We start from the raw sequence: 16880 nt of genomic DNA, 5'->3' as shown, positions 1-16880 counted from the left end.
TCGCTCCGCCGTCACGTGACGGGCCTCGGCGGCCGGGGCTGCGCTCTCCGCGGCGTGCGCCCCCTTCCGCCTGACGCGCCCCCGGCGGCGGCCGCGCAGCCCTGGCTCCTCGCGGGCTCGGGCGGCGGCTGCGACGGGGCCATGGCGAGCGGCGGCGGCGGCGGCGGCGGCGGGAGCACCGGCGCGGGGGGCGGCCCGGGGCTGGGCCTGAGCCTCGGGCTGGGCCTGGGTCTGAGCCTGGGCATGGGGGAGGCCAGCGGCGAGGCGGAGGAGGAGGCGGCCACGGCCGAGGCGGTGGGACGCCTGGCCACGACGCTGTGGCTGCGGCTCCGCGGCTGGGAGGCGGTGCTGGCGGCGGCGCAGCGGCTGCTGGTGTGGGAGAAGCCGCTGCACAGCCTGGTCACGGCGGCCGCGCTCAACGGCCTCTTCTGGTAACCGCCGCGGTGGAGGCGGAGGGGGCGGGGCCGGGCCGCGGGGGCGCGCGGGGGGGCGGGGGCGGGAGCGCCGGGAGCCCCGTGTCCCCCGTGTCCGTGCCCGGGCTTGGGGCTTGACGCTTGCCGCGGGGAAGCACCCCCGTCGGGGTTGCCCATCCCTCTCTCTGGGGTCTCGAGTTAGGCCCGGAGCTTCCCGTTCCCCCATCAGTGGGCGCTTTTCCGCCTTTCGCGGTGGATGCGGGAGGCTCAGCCGCTCAGCGCCGCGGTGCCCGTCTCTCCCGAAGGTTGCTCTCTTCGTCGTCCCTCCGGCCTTTCTTCCTACTCAGCGTCTCACTTTTGGCCTATTTTCTGCTGGATCTCTGGCAGCCTCGCTTCTTCCCGGACCTCTCGGGTGAGTGTTAACTTCGCCCACCAAGCCGTGTCTTGCACTTGCCCCGTGCCCGACCCCGCCGGGTGGGTTGACTGGGAGGAGGGCGAACGTGCGGGGGGCCGCCAGCGTCCAGGCACCCCCACTTCTCCAGCTCAAAATCAGTGTTACCGTGAGCGTAGTAAACAGCGTGGGCTCTACAGCCACATTGCCCGGGTTCCATTCGCCGTGTATGTGACCTTGTAATAGCGACTCAATTTGTGTTTGCCTCGGTTTTCTCTTCTATGAAACGAGGGTGATAAAATGTATTTAGTAAAGAGGGGAGCACTGAGCGAGCTCATAGGTGTTATGTGCTTAGGATAGAGTTCCGCATATTAGAGGAATCATGGCAGTGTTAGATTCTTTTGTTGTTGTTGTTATTGGTGTTATTAAATAGGTATTTTTGGAGCAGTTAGATGTCAGGCTGTGTGAGCTGCTTGGGATGTAAACACGAGTAAGGTGTGTTTGAAAAGAGTGAAGTTTAGGGGCCCTTGGGTGGCTCAGTCTGTTAAGCATCTGCCTTCAGCTCAGGTCATGATCTCTGGGTCCTGGGATCAAGCCCCTCATCCTGCTCCCTGCTCAGCAGGAAGTCTGTTCTGCTTCTTCCTCTTTCTCTACTCCTCCTGTTGCATCTTTCTCTTTTAAATAAATCTTAGATTTTATTTATTTATTCATGAGAGACACGCAGAGAGAGAGAGAGGCAGAGACACAGGCAGAGGGAGAAGCAGGCTCCATGCAGGAGCCCGATGTTAGACTTGATCCTGGGTCTCCAGGGTCACACCCTGAGCTGAAAGCAGACACTTAACCGCTGAGCCACCTGGGCATCCCAATAGAGAAGTTTGGAGCACTTGGCTGGCTCAGTTAGTAGAGCATGTGACTTTTGATCTTGGGATTGTAAGGTCAAGCCCCACGTTAGGTGTAAAGATTACATAAAAATAATTTTAAAAGTCCTTAAAAAAAGAAGAGTGAGGTTTAAAGGAGTCAGGCATACAAATGCAAGCCATAATAACAATGTAATTGTTCCTGCGTTTGGCATCTGAATAAAGTGCCCTGGGAATGCAGAGGTGGGGCAGTTATTCCTGGCCCGGGACATGTCTCCACTCAATTATTTTCCCCTCCTCTCTTTATAGCATCATCCCCAGAGGAGCCCCATTCTGACAGGTGAGTGCAGGTCATCTCTTGAAGACAAATACCCCAGGCCCTATCTTGCTTTGGTGCCAGTGTCACCACATTGCAGGGTGACACTACAGCACAGACCCCAGCATAGCAAATGGACTGGCAACAAGTTTGGTCCTGGGTTCCTGTGTAGGTGTTTGGGTGCCTGCTCCTTTTGGGGCAGAGGGTTGGAAACTCTGGGCTTTGCTTCCCAAGACCAGGCCAGCCTCCCTTTGGGAAGTAGGGTTGTCCACATGTTTAGACTGAAGATCTCCTTGGCATTCTCAGAGGGTTATGAGTGCCTAGGAAGCTGGTGTCTGAGGCTTCCAGGGGTCATGTCCTGTCTCCCCAGTGAGGGTGCGGGGTCAGGCGCCCAGCCGCACCTGCTGAGTGTGCCCGAGTTGTGCAGATACCTGGCTGAGAGCTGGCTCACCTTCCAGATTCACCTGCAGGAGCTGCTGCAGTACAAGAGGCAGAATCCAGCTCAGGTAACCTCCATGTCATAAAACAGTTTTCTGCGCTGTGGGGAAACAGAGGGGGGGTGGCAGATGGGGAGGAGGAACATGAAATCTCTGGATGGACACTGAAGGAAGAGGGCTGGTGCCTTTTAAGGCAACATTCACAGGTAGTGTCCTGGTACAGGAGTAGTCTCATTTCAGGGAATAATGTGTTTGATGTTCTCATGCTGCTGCTTGTTAAGGCAGAGGCAGCTTGGATTATAGGTGTTTGGTGAGGTCTGGGGTAAACTTCTTGAATTGGTGGTCTTGGACATCCTCTTGACTAGAGTGGATCACCACATCCCTAGAAGACATCCTTACCCCTGCTCCTGCCAGCTGAGCAGCAGTGTCTTGCCCAGGTGAATGGGGCGTATGCCTTTTAGCCTTGCTTCTCTCTGCAGTTTTGTGCTCGAGTTTGTTCTGGCTGTGCTGTGCTGGCTGTGCTGGGACACTACGTTCCGGGGATTATGATTTCCTACATTGTCTGTGAGTAGGGTTCAATCTCTGTCCTTCCCGAAGGCCTTTCCTTCTCTTTTACTGCACTGGATTAAAGGGACTGACTGACTCTAAGGGAGGGTGGTGCGTGCGCTCTTTCTCTCTTCCTCTCTGGTTGTCCATTCACGGAGATCTCCAGGGGATGCTGGAGAATTAGTAACAGCGGAAGAGTCATCTGGGGAGGAGAGTAGGAGATGTGGAGGGAGGAGGTTGGTACAGCCTCCAGAAAGCCTTCAGTCTTTTCTGTTTAGGGACCGGTTAAATGGGGGCCCTTAGGAAATAGGCACAGGGAGCTCTGAGTGAACTCTCTAACCCCTAGTGCTGAGCATCCTGTTGTGGCCCCTGGTGGTTTATCATGAGCTGATCCAGAGGATGTACACTCGCCTGGAGCCCCTGCTCATGCAGCTGGACTACAGCATGAAAGCAGAAGCTGATGCCCTGCATCACAAACATGACAAGAAGAGTAAGGGGCTCCTGTACCCAAGAGGGGATCCTGGGGGAGGGCTCATGAAGTGCCTTGGAACTTCCTTTCCAGTTCCTTGGCCACGTCTGTCCTCCACCACGGTCTCTACTTGGTCACTACTCTGCTATTATTTCTCTAGAGCGACAGGGGAAGAACGCACCCCCCGGAGGTGATGAGCCACTGGCGGAGACCGAGAGTGAAAGCGAAGCAGAACTGGCTGGCTTCTCCCCGGTGGTGAGGTCCAAGGGAGATGGGATGTCAAGTAGAACACTGGAGGAGCATCCATTTCAGAGCAGCCACCTCCCAAGGGACTGGGAGTCAGTGGGGGGTATTTTTGAATAATTGGATCTCTTCTCACCTGTTGTGTTGTCTGGGCTCTCCTGCAGGTGGATGTGAAGAAAACAGCCTTGGCTTTGGCCATTACAGACTCAGAGCTGTCAGATGAGGAGGCTTCTATCTTGGAGAGTGGTGGCTTCTCTGTATCCCGGGCCACGACTCCACAACTAACTGATGTCTCCGAGGGTATGAGAAGCCTTTTGCCCTTCCGATCTTCCTGTTTCCTGTTGTGGATGTTGGCTGTGCTCTTTGGTTGTCACCCCCGTAAATATTTCCTCTGGGAACTGATCCTCTAATTCGACTTCAAGCTTCTGAAAGACCTTAACACCTGAGGCTGGTCCAGTATTCCATGTCCTGAGTTCTCATCCTTGAACTGAGTGCCTGTTGTGATGGTTCAGAACAGCAGGCCCATACACCCATTCCTGACCCTTTGTTTCCTGCACAGATTTGGACCAGCAGAGCCTGCCAAGTGAGCCAGAGGAGGCCCTGAGCCGGGAGCTGGGAGAAGGAGAGGAGACCGAGCCGGCCCCCCCCGAAGACCTGCTGGGCCCCCCTCAGGCCCTCTCAAGGCAAGACCTAGACTCGGAAGAGGAGGAAGATGTGGTAGCCAAGGAAACCTTGCTTCGGCTCTCGTCCCCCCTTCACTTTGTGAACACGCACTTCAATGGGGCGGGCTCTCCCACAGATGGAGTACAGCTGTCCCCGGGAGGACCAGTGGAGACACTGAGCCCAGAGGCAGTGAGTGGTGACCTCACCACTGCACCAAGCACCCTGTCACCCTTACTTTGCCTTGCTGAGAGTGACCCAGCCCCCTCCCCATCCCCCTCCATGCTTCCCCCTCTCCCCCAAGACTTGCCCCAGCCCCTGCCTGCCCCCGAGGAAGAAGAGGCACTCACCACGGAGGACTTCGAATTGCTGGATCAGGGGGAGCTGGAACAGCTGAATGCCGAGCTGGGGTTGGGGCCAGAGACATCCTCAGAGCCCCCCGATGCCCCACCCCCTCCATCCCTGGGGCCCGACACCCTGTCTCTGGTACAGTCAGACCAGGAGGCTCAGGCCATGGCAGAGCCATGAGCCACGGGGGAAGGAGTTGCAGGCACAGTAGGGTTTCCTGGCTAGGGGCATCCCTGGTTCCTCTTCCCTGCTCTAGGGAGAGGGCATGTGTGGGGAAGCTGGCTGTCAGATGGGAGCCCGTCCACCCTCCGCCTGCCTGCCTGCCGGCCTGCCTGCTGTCCCAGGCCTGGTACAGTACCCATGCCTGGGATTGGTTTTAAGTTTGTAAATAATTTTACACTTGGGTTAGTGGATGTGAACAGGGCTAAGGGAAGTCCTTCCCACCCTGCACTTGCCTCCCTGCCTCATCTCTCTTCTCATTCCACTATGCCTCAAGCCCTGGTGGTCTGGCCCTTTCTATTTTCCTCCTATCCTCAGGGACCTGTGCTGCTCTGTCCTCGTGTCCCACTGGTGGTTTAGTTTGGGCACTTTATCCTTTTCCTCTCCTGTCCCATGTCCCTCTCTGCTTTATTTCCTGGCTGTGTCCTGTCCTTTGCAGCTCACTCTGCACTCTTTGCCAGCTCCTCCTCCCCAGCAGGCTGTGGCTAAGCTTCAAGGAGGCTCTTGTCTGGGTGGTACAGACTAAACCTGGAGTGGTAGGTCAGGCCAGTGGTTATGCGCTTAGGTCACTGTAGCTCACAAAAACTCCACTGCATCCTTGCCCTACTTCATCCCAACCTTCCCTGAGAAGGGAGGAGAGTGGGAATCCCACAGCACGTGCACCAGCACTGCATTAGTGAGCAGCAGCTCCATCCTGTTGGGATGAAGGGCTTTCTTAACTATCCTAGGAAGGTTTAAAGAGACTGCTCTCTAGGGGGCCATGGATGTTCCCAGTGTGGTGGGACCCCCCCTTCTAGGGTCAGGACGTGGACAGTAACATCTGTGCAAGTGTTGACTGGAAAAATAAAGTGTTGATTGGCTAGAACTGCTGCCGCCTGCCTGCCTGCCTCACTGCCAGCTGCCTCCCACACTGCTCTGTTCCCTCCTCGCTCCCCTGTCCCCAGTCTTGCTCCTGGCTATTTATATTTACTGTGGTGCAAAACTAGGCCAGAAGCAAGGATTACCCTAACAGCCCTAACTTGCCCTTAGTCATCTTCCCTGACAGCGTGATATGTTAGTGAGATTTAGCATGTGTGAATAAAGTGTATGCAGGAGGAAATTGCCTCGTCTTCCCAATCAGTAGAAATGGAGGACCGTAACAGTTGTTTACTATGTCGCCTACAACCTTAATGTCTTCAGAAGTCCTTACCAATCCACGTTAACAATTAGCACGTTCAGCCATGGCTTCTGTATCCTGGGGACCCAAACAAGGAGGACTTCACACCCATGTCAGAACTGTTTTGAGGCCAAAGTACACTAAAGAAATAGTATCTAACGCATTGAAAGCATAATATGTGTGCTCAGTAGTCTTCTGAGTAATTTATGTCTACTTTTTAAAAAGATAAGAGTGTGTGTGAGCAGGGGTGGGGGGAGCAGAGGGAAAGGGAGGGGAAAAGAATCTCAGGCCCACTACACCAAGGTGCGGCCCTCCACTCGGGAGTCCATCTCCCGAGCCTGAGTTCATGAGCTGAAACCCAAGAGCCAGAGCCACCCAGGGGCCCCAGTGATTTAGATTTATTAACTCACTTTTTCCCTCATAATCCTGAGATACTCCATTTTACATATGAGTTAACTTTTCTGAAGCTCACAGTCCTAGTGAATGACTCCAGTGATCACACTGGAACAGAAAGCCCCTGTCCATTAAAAGGGTACACATGGGGAGATGCCCAAGGACACGGGAACTATAGAGAACCAATCTAGTATCTCAGCTTCACGGAGTGGACTCATAGTGGTCCTGCTCTTTGCGGGGAAGAACAGCACTAGAGAAAGCACTGACCTGAGCAGGTGGCCTCTTGGTGAGGTACCTGATTGTGATGCTACCTGACTTCTTGGAGTTGACTCCTATGCTATGTCTCTCCACAGAGTGAGAATATTTTCCCTTCTATTTATTTCACCCTCTCCTGAGAGACCATCTTTTAGAGTTGGGGCCATCCTCTGCCTCCAAAGGAACATGAACTTTTAATCATCTAGAGGTCTCAGAAGGGAATAGGAAAAGGTTTTAATCAACAAACCGGAAGTTCAAGAAAAATAGAATCAACTAATCAGAAATTCAATGGCTGCCCTACGTCTCACCTTTAATCCGTTTCCTTAAACTTACAGTCTGAAGATGGAGCTAGAAGCTTTAGTTAGATCAAAACCTTCGCCACAGATTTGGAGTTCAATGAGGGTCAGTTGTTGACATTCACCTTGATCTGATGGTTGCTCCATGTTAATCTAGTTTTTTGGGTGTCCTGGCTAGAGACAAGAAAGCTTTCCCTGTGAGTGAAAGAAAAGTGAGCAGAAATATGAAACCTACAATTTAGGCTAAACAAAAATCACCTGTAGAGTACAGGCGGGGGCAGGAAGAGCGGGTTACATTTACATTGGAGGGAAGGGCAGTGCGCTCTAGTCAACTACATACTCCCAACAGCTCATAGTGTAAGGTGACTGGTTATAAACTAAATTTTAGGTTATATTACTGGAAATAGTCTCCAAATCTAGGAAGTTAATACCTGTATATAGTGTACTGCCAGGAGATGACTTGCTTTGCTCATGAACAAGTTGACAAATGCAGTGTTCCCCGGAAAGGATCGCCAGAGATGAACGCTGAACATAGGGTCTTACGGGGAACTATGGAGGGAACAGAGAAGCTTCCAAGAAGAGAGAGCGGAGTTGAGCCACATTAGCTGCCTTCAGACTTTGAAGGGTGCCCTGTAGGACTTCAGAGGGCAGAAATGAAGCCTTCAAGAAGAATTTGATCAATAATAGTGCTAGGCAGATTTTTTTTTTTCTGGTCAAGGGATATTGCAGAACAGAGTAGATATAAATGATCTTTCAAAGTACAATAATCAAGGATTAATAGGCCAAGAATTGTTCATTCCATCATGAAAGGACAATATATAACCACATGGCTTTGCTTTTAATGGCTGACTTCAGCTTCCTTGGACTTCTTCCTCCTGCTCCCTTAAATGTTGCTGGTCAATGAGTGTCACTGGCTCATTTTGCTTCTCACTGCCTGGGCAATTTCACATGTTCCCCTGCTTCATTTCCACTCACGTGATGATGGCTTCTACATCTTAGCTCAACTCTTTGCCCAGAACTTCCAACTAGGCATCTCCACTTGAACATCCCATAGGTACTTTCCACTCTGCACACCACCCCCCACCTCCCCTAAACAGACTTTTTCTGTATTTTCCATCTTGCTTGCTGGCACCACCAACTATGAAGGCCCACACCCTCATCCCACACCCAATCACAGCTGGTGCTAACTTGATGTCCTAATTATTCCTTGATTCTGTCACATGTGTCACAGCCCTGATTCACATCCTCCTCATCTCTTACCCGACATACTACGACAGTTTCCCTGTCTACACTCTTGTCCCTCACTGAAATTCATGCCCCCAAATGTCACTAGATTATTTTAAAATACAAATTTGATGACCTTTCTGCAGTAAAGATTTTATTTATTTATTCATGAGAAAGAGAGAGAGAGGCAGAGAGACAGAGACAGGTAGAGGGAGAAGCAGGCTCCAAGCAGGGAGCCTGACGTGGGACTCATCTCGAGTCTCCAGGACACGCCCTGGGCTGACAGTGGCGCTAACCTGCTGAGCCACCAGGGCTGCCCTCTACCGTTTAATATTGATCAAAGGCTCGCCTACAAACTTTCATCAAGCTCCCTGATAATGGATGAAAAGCCTCTGACATCTGCCCCTGCCTGTCTTGACTTTTTTTATTTTTTTATTTTGGTGGTGAAACAAGAATGTAATTTATTTCAGTGAGGCCTGAAAATTGAGTATGCCCTGTCTTGCTTTTACACTACCTCAAACAGCTTGTCCTTCCCTCTGTTTGGCTACTCTGCCCTCACCCACCCCTGACCTTCACACAAACACACACCCTATCCCTCTCTTTGGCAAACATTTCACTTGTCTTTTATTTTAATTTATTTATTTTAATTTATTTATGATAGTCACACAGAGAGAGAGAGAGAGAGGCAGAGAGAGAAGCAGGCTCCATGCACCGGGAGCCCGACGTGGGATTCGATCCCGGGTCTCCAGGATCGCGCCCTGGGCCAAAGGCAGGCGCTAAACCGCTGCGCCACCCAGGGATCCCTTCACTTGTCTTTTAACATGTACTTTAGGCCATACTCCATCTACAAAGACTACCCTGATGTCTCAGGTCACCTGCCCCCATATCAGACTTGCTCTTCTACTGTTCCCTCAGTGTACTTCTATTTTTTCTACATATCACTTAGGAGCTTCATTCTCTCTATACAAGTGTGGTATAGGAGACATAGATGTATGTGTTTATGTGTACCTTGCACTGTAATACTTATTCTTGAAAGCAAGGACTATGTTCTAGTCATCTGGATATTCCCAGAGCCCAGCACAGTGCCTGGCACATAGTAGATACTCAATAAACATATGTTAAGCTAAACTAAATGGTGTTTGAACTTTTTTTTTTTTTTTTTTTTTTAATTTTTTTTTTTAATTTTTATTTATTTATGATAGTCACAGAGAGAGAGAGAGAGAGGCAGAGACACAGGCAGAGGGAGAAGCAGGCTCGGTGTTTGAACTTTTGAAGCAGCCAACAGAAATAGATTTTGGTGATTGGTACATACCTATTGAGAGTAGATACCTTGGCTTTGTTACTTTTTAGAGCAGATGGTAGCTAAATTAAGGTAATCTGCATATAGGCTTGTGAACTCTTTGTTCCTGGACTAGGCCAAAGGCAGTGAAAATGATCTAGATTTGGAGGTTCATATTTGTTGGTTTTGGAGCTAAAGGCTTTTCTGAGTTTAAAGCAAGATTACCCAATGGGCTTGATCTTCTGCGATTATATAGAAGTATCATATTATTTCAAAAACAATCTTGACCAAACTATTTAGACTCAGCTAAATAGTTTGAACAAAAATCCAATTAGATGTATCAGTGCTTGTTTGAAAAAAATGTGATTCTGCAGAAATGGGATAAGGTTACAAGAAATCTCACTTTTTCTTTTTAAGTATGAAAAGTGAGTTGACTCCCCTTTAAAAATGTCCATTTCATAAAAGGTAATGAAAAGCTGATGAACTATTCAAGATTTAAAAAGAGACCAAAGGGAAATGACAATAAAGGCAATAAATGATGGTCTTGGATGGAATGCTAAGTGGGAGGAAAATGTTACTATAAAGGACTCTACTGGGAAAACTGGTAAAATTTGAATATGGATTGTATATTAGATAAAAGATTGCATCAAGTTGAAACTTCTTGAGATTCATTTTGTTTATATAAGAGAAGATTAAATTACACATTCCAAAGATTTTAGAGGTGAAGGGTTATGCTCTCTGCAAATTATACCAAATGATTTAGAAACGTGAATAAATGAGTGTATGAATATATGGTGTGTGTGTGAGGAGAAAGAGAATGATAAAGCAAATATGGCACAATGTTGGGAAGAAATACATATGATAAATATAACACATAGAAGTTTGCTATTCAATGGATAAGTGTATATTCAGAAAACTAAATAGAATGAACAAACTATAAGTACAAAAATATGTGTAAATATCATAAATAAAATATTGAGTAAAAGAAACTAGATATAACAAAACAAAACAAAAACAAAAAACAAAACAAACAAAACAAAACAAAACAAAAAATATGATATATGGGATGCGTGGATGGCACAGTCAGTTGAGCTTCTGACTCTTGGTTTTGGCTCAGGTCGTTTTTTTTTGTTTGTTTGTTGTTGTTGTTTTTTTTTTTTTTTTTTTTGGCTCAGGTCTTCATGGGATCAAGCCCCACATCAAGCTCCATGCTCAGCAGAGTCTACTTGAGATGCTCTTTCCCTTCCCTCTGCCCCTCCCACCTGTGCTCTCTTTCTCTCCAATAAAAAAATAAGTCTTAAATAAGGCCAGATAATTCTTTGTTGTCTTAAGTATATAAAAAATAAAGTCTTAAGTATATATATATATATATATACACACACACATATATATATAATGTATGATTCCATTTATATAAATACATTTATATTGTTAGAAGTCAAGATAGTGGCTACCCTTTGGGGTAGAGGAGCAGCAATTGGAGAGGTCTTCTTGAGAGTGGTAATGTCTTATTTCCTGATCAAAGTGCTGGTTATATGGGAGTGTTGAATTTGTGAAAATTCAATCATGTACATGTCTGTATGTACGTTATACATCAATAAAAAATGTCAATACCAAGTGTATTGATGATCTATTTCTGCCCAACAAATTACTCCAAAACTTAGCAGCCTAAAACATTATCTCACACTACTTCTGAGGATCAGGATCTGGACGTATCTTAGCTCAGTGGTTCTTGTTCAAAGTCTTCCACAAGATTGCAATGAAGATGTCAGCTAGGGCTGGGTAGCTGCAGTCATCTGAAAGCTTGACCGGGGCCAGGACATCTGCTTGCACAATGGCTCCTTTACACGGCGTTGGCTAAAAGCTTCAATTATTCACTTGTTGTTGGCAAGAGGCCTTAATTCCTTATCATATTAACCTCTTCCGATGGCTGCTTGAGTATCATCACAAGATAGCTACCTTCCCTAGAGCAAGTGATCCAAGAGAGAGCAAGAAGGAAGCCATAATGCGTTTTCATTCTGACATAGTGTCAAAAGTCACACTCTATGGGATGCCTGGGTGGTTCAGTCAGTTAAGCATCTGCCTTTGGCTCAGGTCATGATCTCGGGATCCTGGGATCCTGGGATCCAGCCCCGCATTGGGCTCCCGCCTCAGCAGGGGAGTCTGCTTCTTCCTCTGCCCCTCCTCCGGCTCATGCTCACTCTCTAGCTCTCTCTCTCAAATAAATAAAATCTTTTTTAAAAAGTCACACTCCACTGTCTTCAATTTGTTAGAAGCAAATCACTGAGTCTAGCTCACACCTGTGAAGGGAGAAGTAGCAAAGCATTTGTGGATGCATTTTAAAACCACCACACCGGGGGATCCCTGGGTGGCTCAGTGGTTTAGCGCCTGCCTCCGGCCCGGGGCATGATCCTGGGGTCCCGGGATCGAGTCCCACATCGGGCTCCCTGCGTTGAGCCTGCTTCTCCCGCTGCCTGTGTCTCTGTCTCTGTCTGTCTCTCATGAATAAATAAATAAAATCTTTAAAAAATAAATAAATAAAAAAATAAAACCACCACACCAAGATTATCTGGAAATTATATTAAAAGATTTGGACTGATAATCTACATATTTAAAAAAAGACCAGTGTATTAATACATGGGAAGTGGATAATTTAGTAATAACTAATTATATGCATTTGCTAAGTTACATATATATATAATATATATATATATATATACACACATATACACACACACATGTCAGTCATAGATCTAAGTGCTTTACCCATATCCTTTTATGTGATCCTCACCACTGCATTTTGATGTAGGATTCCCCTGCCCCTGCCCGTTTTACAGATGATGAAATTAAGGCTGAGTGAGGTATTGGGCTTGCCCAAGGTTACACAGCTAGTTGTGGTTATGGCACTATTTTTCAGTATTCTGGTTTTCCCATATAGCCTCATATTTTAAATTACCAAAACAGAATTTTAGTTGAGGTAAAATCATTCTTTCAACATTAGAAAAAGAAATCTGAATTCTGAATCATTTATAAATGATGAAAAATTTGAACCTAACGTTTTATTTGTTTAGAAAGCGTTGTTGCACTTCACGGACTTCAGGAGGAGAGACAATGTCAATGAACAAAACAAGCTTCTCTTTAACAAGAATAGTGGTACTAGTTCAGAGATATTTTAGACTAGTACAATTAGGAACAGGACAATATATATTTTTAAATATTTTATGTATTTATTCATGAGAGACACACAGAGAGAGGCAGAGTTTAGGCAGAGGGAGAAGGAGGCTCCCTGTGGGGAGCCTGATGCAGGACTGGATCCTGGGATCCCAGGATCACCACCTGATCTGAAGGCAGACACTCAACCACTGAGCCACCCAGGCATCCCAGAAACAGGACAATATTAAAATTAATTTCAATTCTCTGCATCAGAATCTCAATCTATGAGATTGAAGAGATTGATACAAATCAGAAACTTTGTATTTGAAACAAAAACTAGAGCTGCCAGAAATCAAAGGAAAAACATCACATTTAACCCAAGAAACAAAAATATTGGCTAAAAATTATCTCCTAGTTACACTTGTGCTGAGCCCAGCACAGTGTATAGACTTGTCAAATCACTATGCAGTACACTGGAAACTCATGTAACATTGTGTGTCAACTATTCCTTTAAAAAGTTAAAATCACACTTGACATAACACTGGGTATTATGCTATATGTTGGCAAATTAAACTCCAATAAAAAAAATTTTCTTTTTTAAGTTAAAATCGGGCGGCCTGGGTGGCTTAGTGGTTTAGAGCCGCTTTCAGCCCGGGACCTGACCCTGGGGTCGCGGGATCCAGTCCCACCTTGGACTCCCTGCAGGGAGCCTGCTTCTTCTTCTGCCTGTGTCTCTGCCTCTCTATCTGTTTCTCGAATAAATAAATAAAATCTTTGAAAAAAAAGTTAAAATCAAGAGATGAATTTATTTGAATAACGAAGAGCCAGATAACTATATTTGAAGTTAGATTTATAACTTCATATCCTCACATGCTCTTAGAAGTATTGTACCAGAAAGGGCTTTTTCAGCAGCTAGGAAAATTTGCACAAAAAATACACTTAAGACTTAACAGTGACACCTTTATATATTTTCGTAAGGAGATTACTATTCTTAAAAAGAGCAAATAATTTTATTTTCAATGATTTATGATCACATTTTAATTTGTACTAGTGTTTAGTGTGTACTTTAAAATTTTATTAATTTTATATCCTAGTAATTTATATTAAAATAATGTATATTTAATATTCATGCTTCTTAAACTTACATTTTTACATTTAGTTATGTGCATATGTCTTTTTTTTTTTTTTTCTTAAAGATTTTACTCATTTATTCATGAGAGACACAGAGAGGGACACACAGGCAGAGGGAGAAGCAGGCCCCATGCAGGGAGCCTGACTCGGGACTTGATTCAGGGTCTCCAGGATCACGCCCCGGGCTGAAGGCGGTGCTAAACCACTGAGCCACCCGGGCTGCCCTGTATATGTCTTTCAGTGGTATTCAGAAACTACTTTTTAAAATGATGAGCAGGGATCCTGGGTGGCCTAGTGGTTGAAGGTCTGCCTTCAGCTGAGGACGTGATCCTGGGGCCCTGTGATCAAGTCCTGCATCTAGCTCCCTGTACAGAGCCTGCTTCTCTCTCTGCCTATGTCCCTGCCTCTCTCTCTCTCTGTCTCTCATGGATAAATAAATAAAATCTTTTTAAAAAGAATTTAAAAAATGTTAAGCATTTTGTTGTAAAATAAATGATTGTTTTATGTAAAATAAATACTGAAATACCAGTGAAGTCATTTTGCTCTGATCTGTTAACTCCTAACAGCGAGTAATTATTGACACTGATTTGAGCTCACTCAGAATAGCTTCAATTTTACATTTCATCTAAACCAGGGTTTCTCAACTACTGACTAAATGTACTATTGACCTTCTTTGCCAGATAATTCTTTGTCGGTGGTGATAGGGACTTTCTTGTTTATCATAGAATGGATAACAGGATCCTTGGCCTCTGTCCCTTAGTTGCCAGTAGTAGCACCCTCCTTGATTCCCCTCCACCTACACAGATGTTCCCTCATGGCAAAATTGCCCCCTGTTGAGAACTATTGATCTAAATTATACCGCCCCTGGCTGTACAGAAAAAATACTACACTTGGAATCAAGGTGAGTTTGAATGCTATTTTACCAGTTGTGTATAAATGTTTATAAGCACACATTTCAAAATAATACAGAAGTTACCTGGCTATTTGGCCTCTGTCTCTGTCCATTTCCCCTCCTCTGATCTGATATTCCAACCACAGCACAAGTATCTGTAATGCCTCATTGTCATTAGTCACTCCTCTGCATTTGTGTCTCTCAATCGGGAACATGGTTCCCTACGTTTTCCTCCTGGCCAACTCTGACTCCTTCTTTAAAACAGAGATGTTCTTATCTTCGCTTTTCCATCTTTACATTTCTTTTATGCTCTACTTTCTAAAAGATCTTCTCAATTTTAGATGGCAACCATTCTCCTGAATTTTTTTTCTGTGATTATATTTTGTATTTCTAAGCACTTCGTTTTCCAAATATCCTTTGTTATAGTTTCTTCCTCTTGTGTGTTAGATGAAAAATCTGCTCTGTAAAGGTATTGTATTAATCATTACTAATGTGTCCTATAACCATACGTTACATATAATTATACATAATAAAAATATTATTATATACCAGTATCTGTGGATCTTTTCTCTTAGGCTGGTCACGACCTGAGCCAAAGGCAGACGCTCAACCGCTGAGCCAACCAGGCGTCCCCTGAAGCCAGTTCCAAAGAGCTTCTCCATCCTGGTTATCTCACTTGGATATTTAAAGACCTTGCTGTGATAGGGTGTTTGATTACTGATAACCCATAAAGAGATTTGGGATTTCCCACAAACAAAGCACCACTTAAGGCTCCTCTTTTCAGTTGTTAAGAAGGCTATAGAGTAGATTTCAAGGAGGCAATGTTGTGTAATGAAATAACATGGGACTTAAGCAATACAAAAATCTGGCTTCAGATCCCATTTTCGCATAGAACTTATCTCAAACTCAGTTTTCTTACCTGCAAAATGGGAACACATAATATCTACTTCAAATGGGATTAAATTAACACCTGAGGAAGAGCAGGACAGGATCTGGTTAACGACAGTTTTCCTTTCCCTTTGCTTATGCCCTCTTTCTCTAAGAGTTAATTGAGGAGGACAAAAACCACTGAACAGATACCATTAAGCTAATATTTGAGTAGAATTGGGCCCGAGACATCCTTGCTGACATCCTCACTTTGACCTTGTCTGCTTTAAACCTGCTGATGAGATAAGAGGTGTCCGGCCATGACCCCACCTGCCAAGCTGTAGAGGAGCTGATTTCTGCTACTCCAGAAAGGAGGCTGCCGCTCAGTTATTCGCAGCTGAAGCACGAAGCTGCTTATCAGGTCTGTGTAGGCTTTGTTGGGCTACAATAAAAGAGACTTTACTCAGTGCTCAATTGTTAACTGATCCCTTCTGATACAGCTTGGTCAAGGTGGAAATGTTATTGGATTTCTCTCCTTTATTCCTTTATTCAGAAAGTGAAGAACCTACAACCAAACTCTGCACTAAGGAGTGGTGATTTTGATCTGTTCATCGCCCTTTTGAAGCCTTGGGAAGTTCCTGGGCTGTTGATCCCCATGAATAGCTTAGACTCTAACCCTTAGTTAGGAGAAGTCTTGCCTCAAAAAGAGAGAGCTTCACTCTCTCTTACAGTCTCTGTGGTGTCTGAAGAAAGTCTTGTGACGGTTAAAACATTTTGGCTCATGCCCAAGAGAGAGCTCTGAAGACTTTATTTTCAGGGTTCTCTAAGCCTTGGGTTATCTGAGCAACCGTGGAGCAGGAGTAGGGAGAGACAGTGTTTATCATTGTTTAGTCTGCTCAAAACAAGGTTCCAAAAACTGAAAGCCTACAATTCTAAAGCCACTGATGAATGCAGAGAGAAAAAAAAAAAATCTTGAAACCAAAGGATTATAGTTTAAAGATGATTTAAAATCTGACAACTGTATATTAAAATAAAAGCGCCTGGGGATCCCTGGGTGGCTCTGCGGTTTGGCGCCTGCCTTTGGCCCAGAGTGCAATCTTGGGGTCCCGGGATCGAGTCCTGCATCGGGCTCCCAGCATGGAGCCTGCTTCTCCCTCTGCCTGTGTCTCTGCCTCTCTCTCTCTCTGTGTCTATCAAAAATAAATAAATAAATAAATAAATAAATAAATAAATAAATAAATAAATAAATATTTTTAAAAAATAAAAGTGCTTATAGAGCCCTGGAAATTATTTAAAATTAAAAAGAAGTAAATAGAATATTAATGCACAGAGTGT

General features: G+C 45.7%; 1 protein-coding gene across 1 annotated transcript; it reads left to right on the top strand.

Annotated features, from left to right (window-relative positions):
* Positions 1-126: 126 nt before the first annotated feature.
* On the top strand, positions 127-5998 carry RETREG2 (reticulophagy regulator family member 2). The gene is made up of 9 exons (XM_072813146.1): positions 127-431; positions 719-825; positions 1971-2001; positions 2348-2483; positions 2894-2978; positions 3307-3450; positions 3590-3684; positions 3837-3972; positions 4232-5998. Exons 1-9 carry the CDS (start codon positions 142-144, stop codon positions 4858-4860), a joined length of 1653 nt encoding a protein of 550 aa, XP_072669247.1. The 5' UTR covers positions 127-141; the 3' UTR covers positions 4861-5998.
* The last annotated feature ends 10882 nt before the right edge of the window (positions 5999-16880 follow it).

The sequence above is a fragment of the Canis lupus genome, chromosome 36, assembly GCF_048164855.1.
Source record: "Canis lupus baileyi chromosome 36, mCanLup2.hap1, whole genome shotgun sequence".
Taxonomy (NCBI): domain Eukaryota; kingdom Metazoa; phylum Chordata; class Mammalia; order Carnivora; family Canidae; genus Canis; species Canis lupus.
The sequence above is the reverse complement of the archived record's forward strand: the minus strand, read 5'-3'. Positions and strand labels throughout refer to the sequence as shown.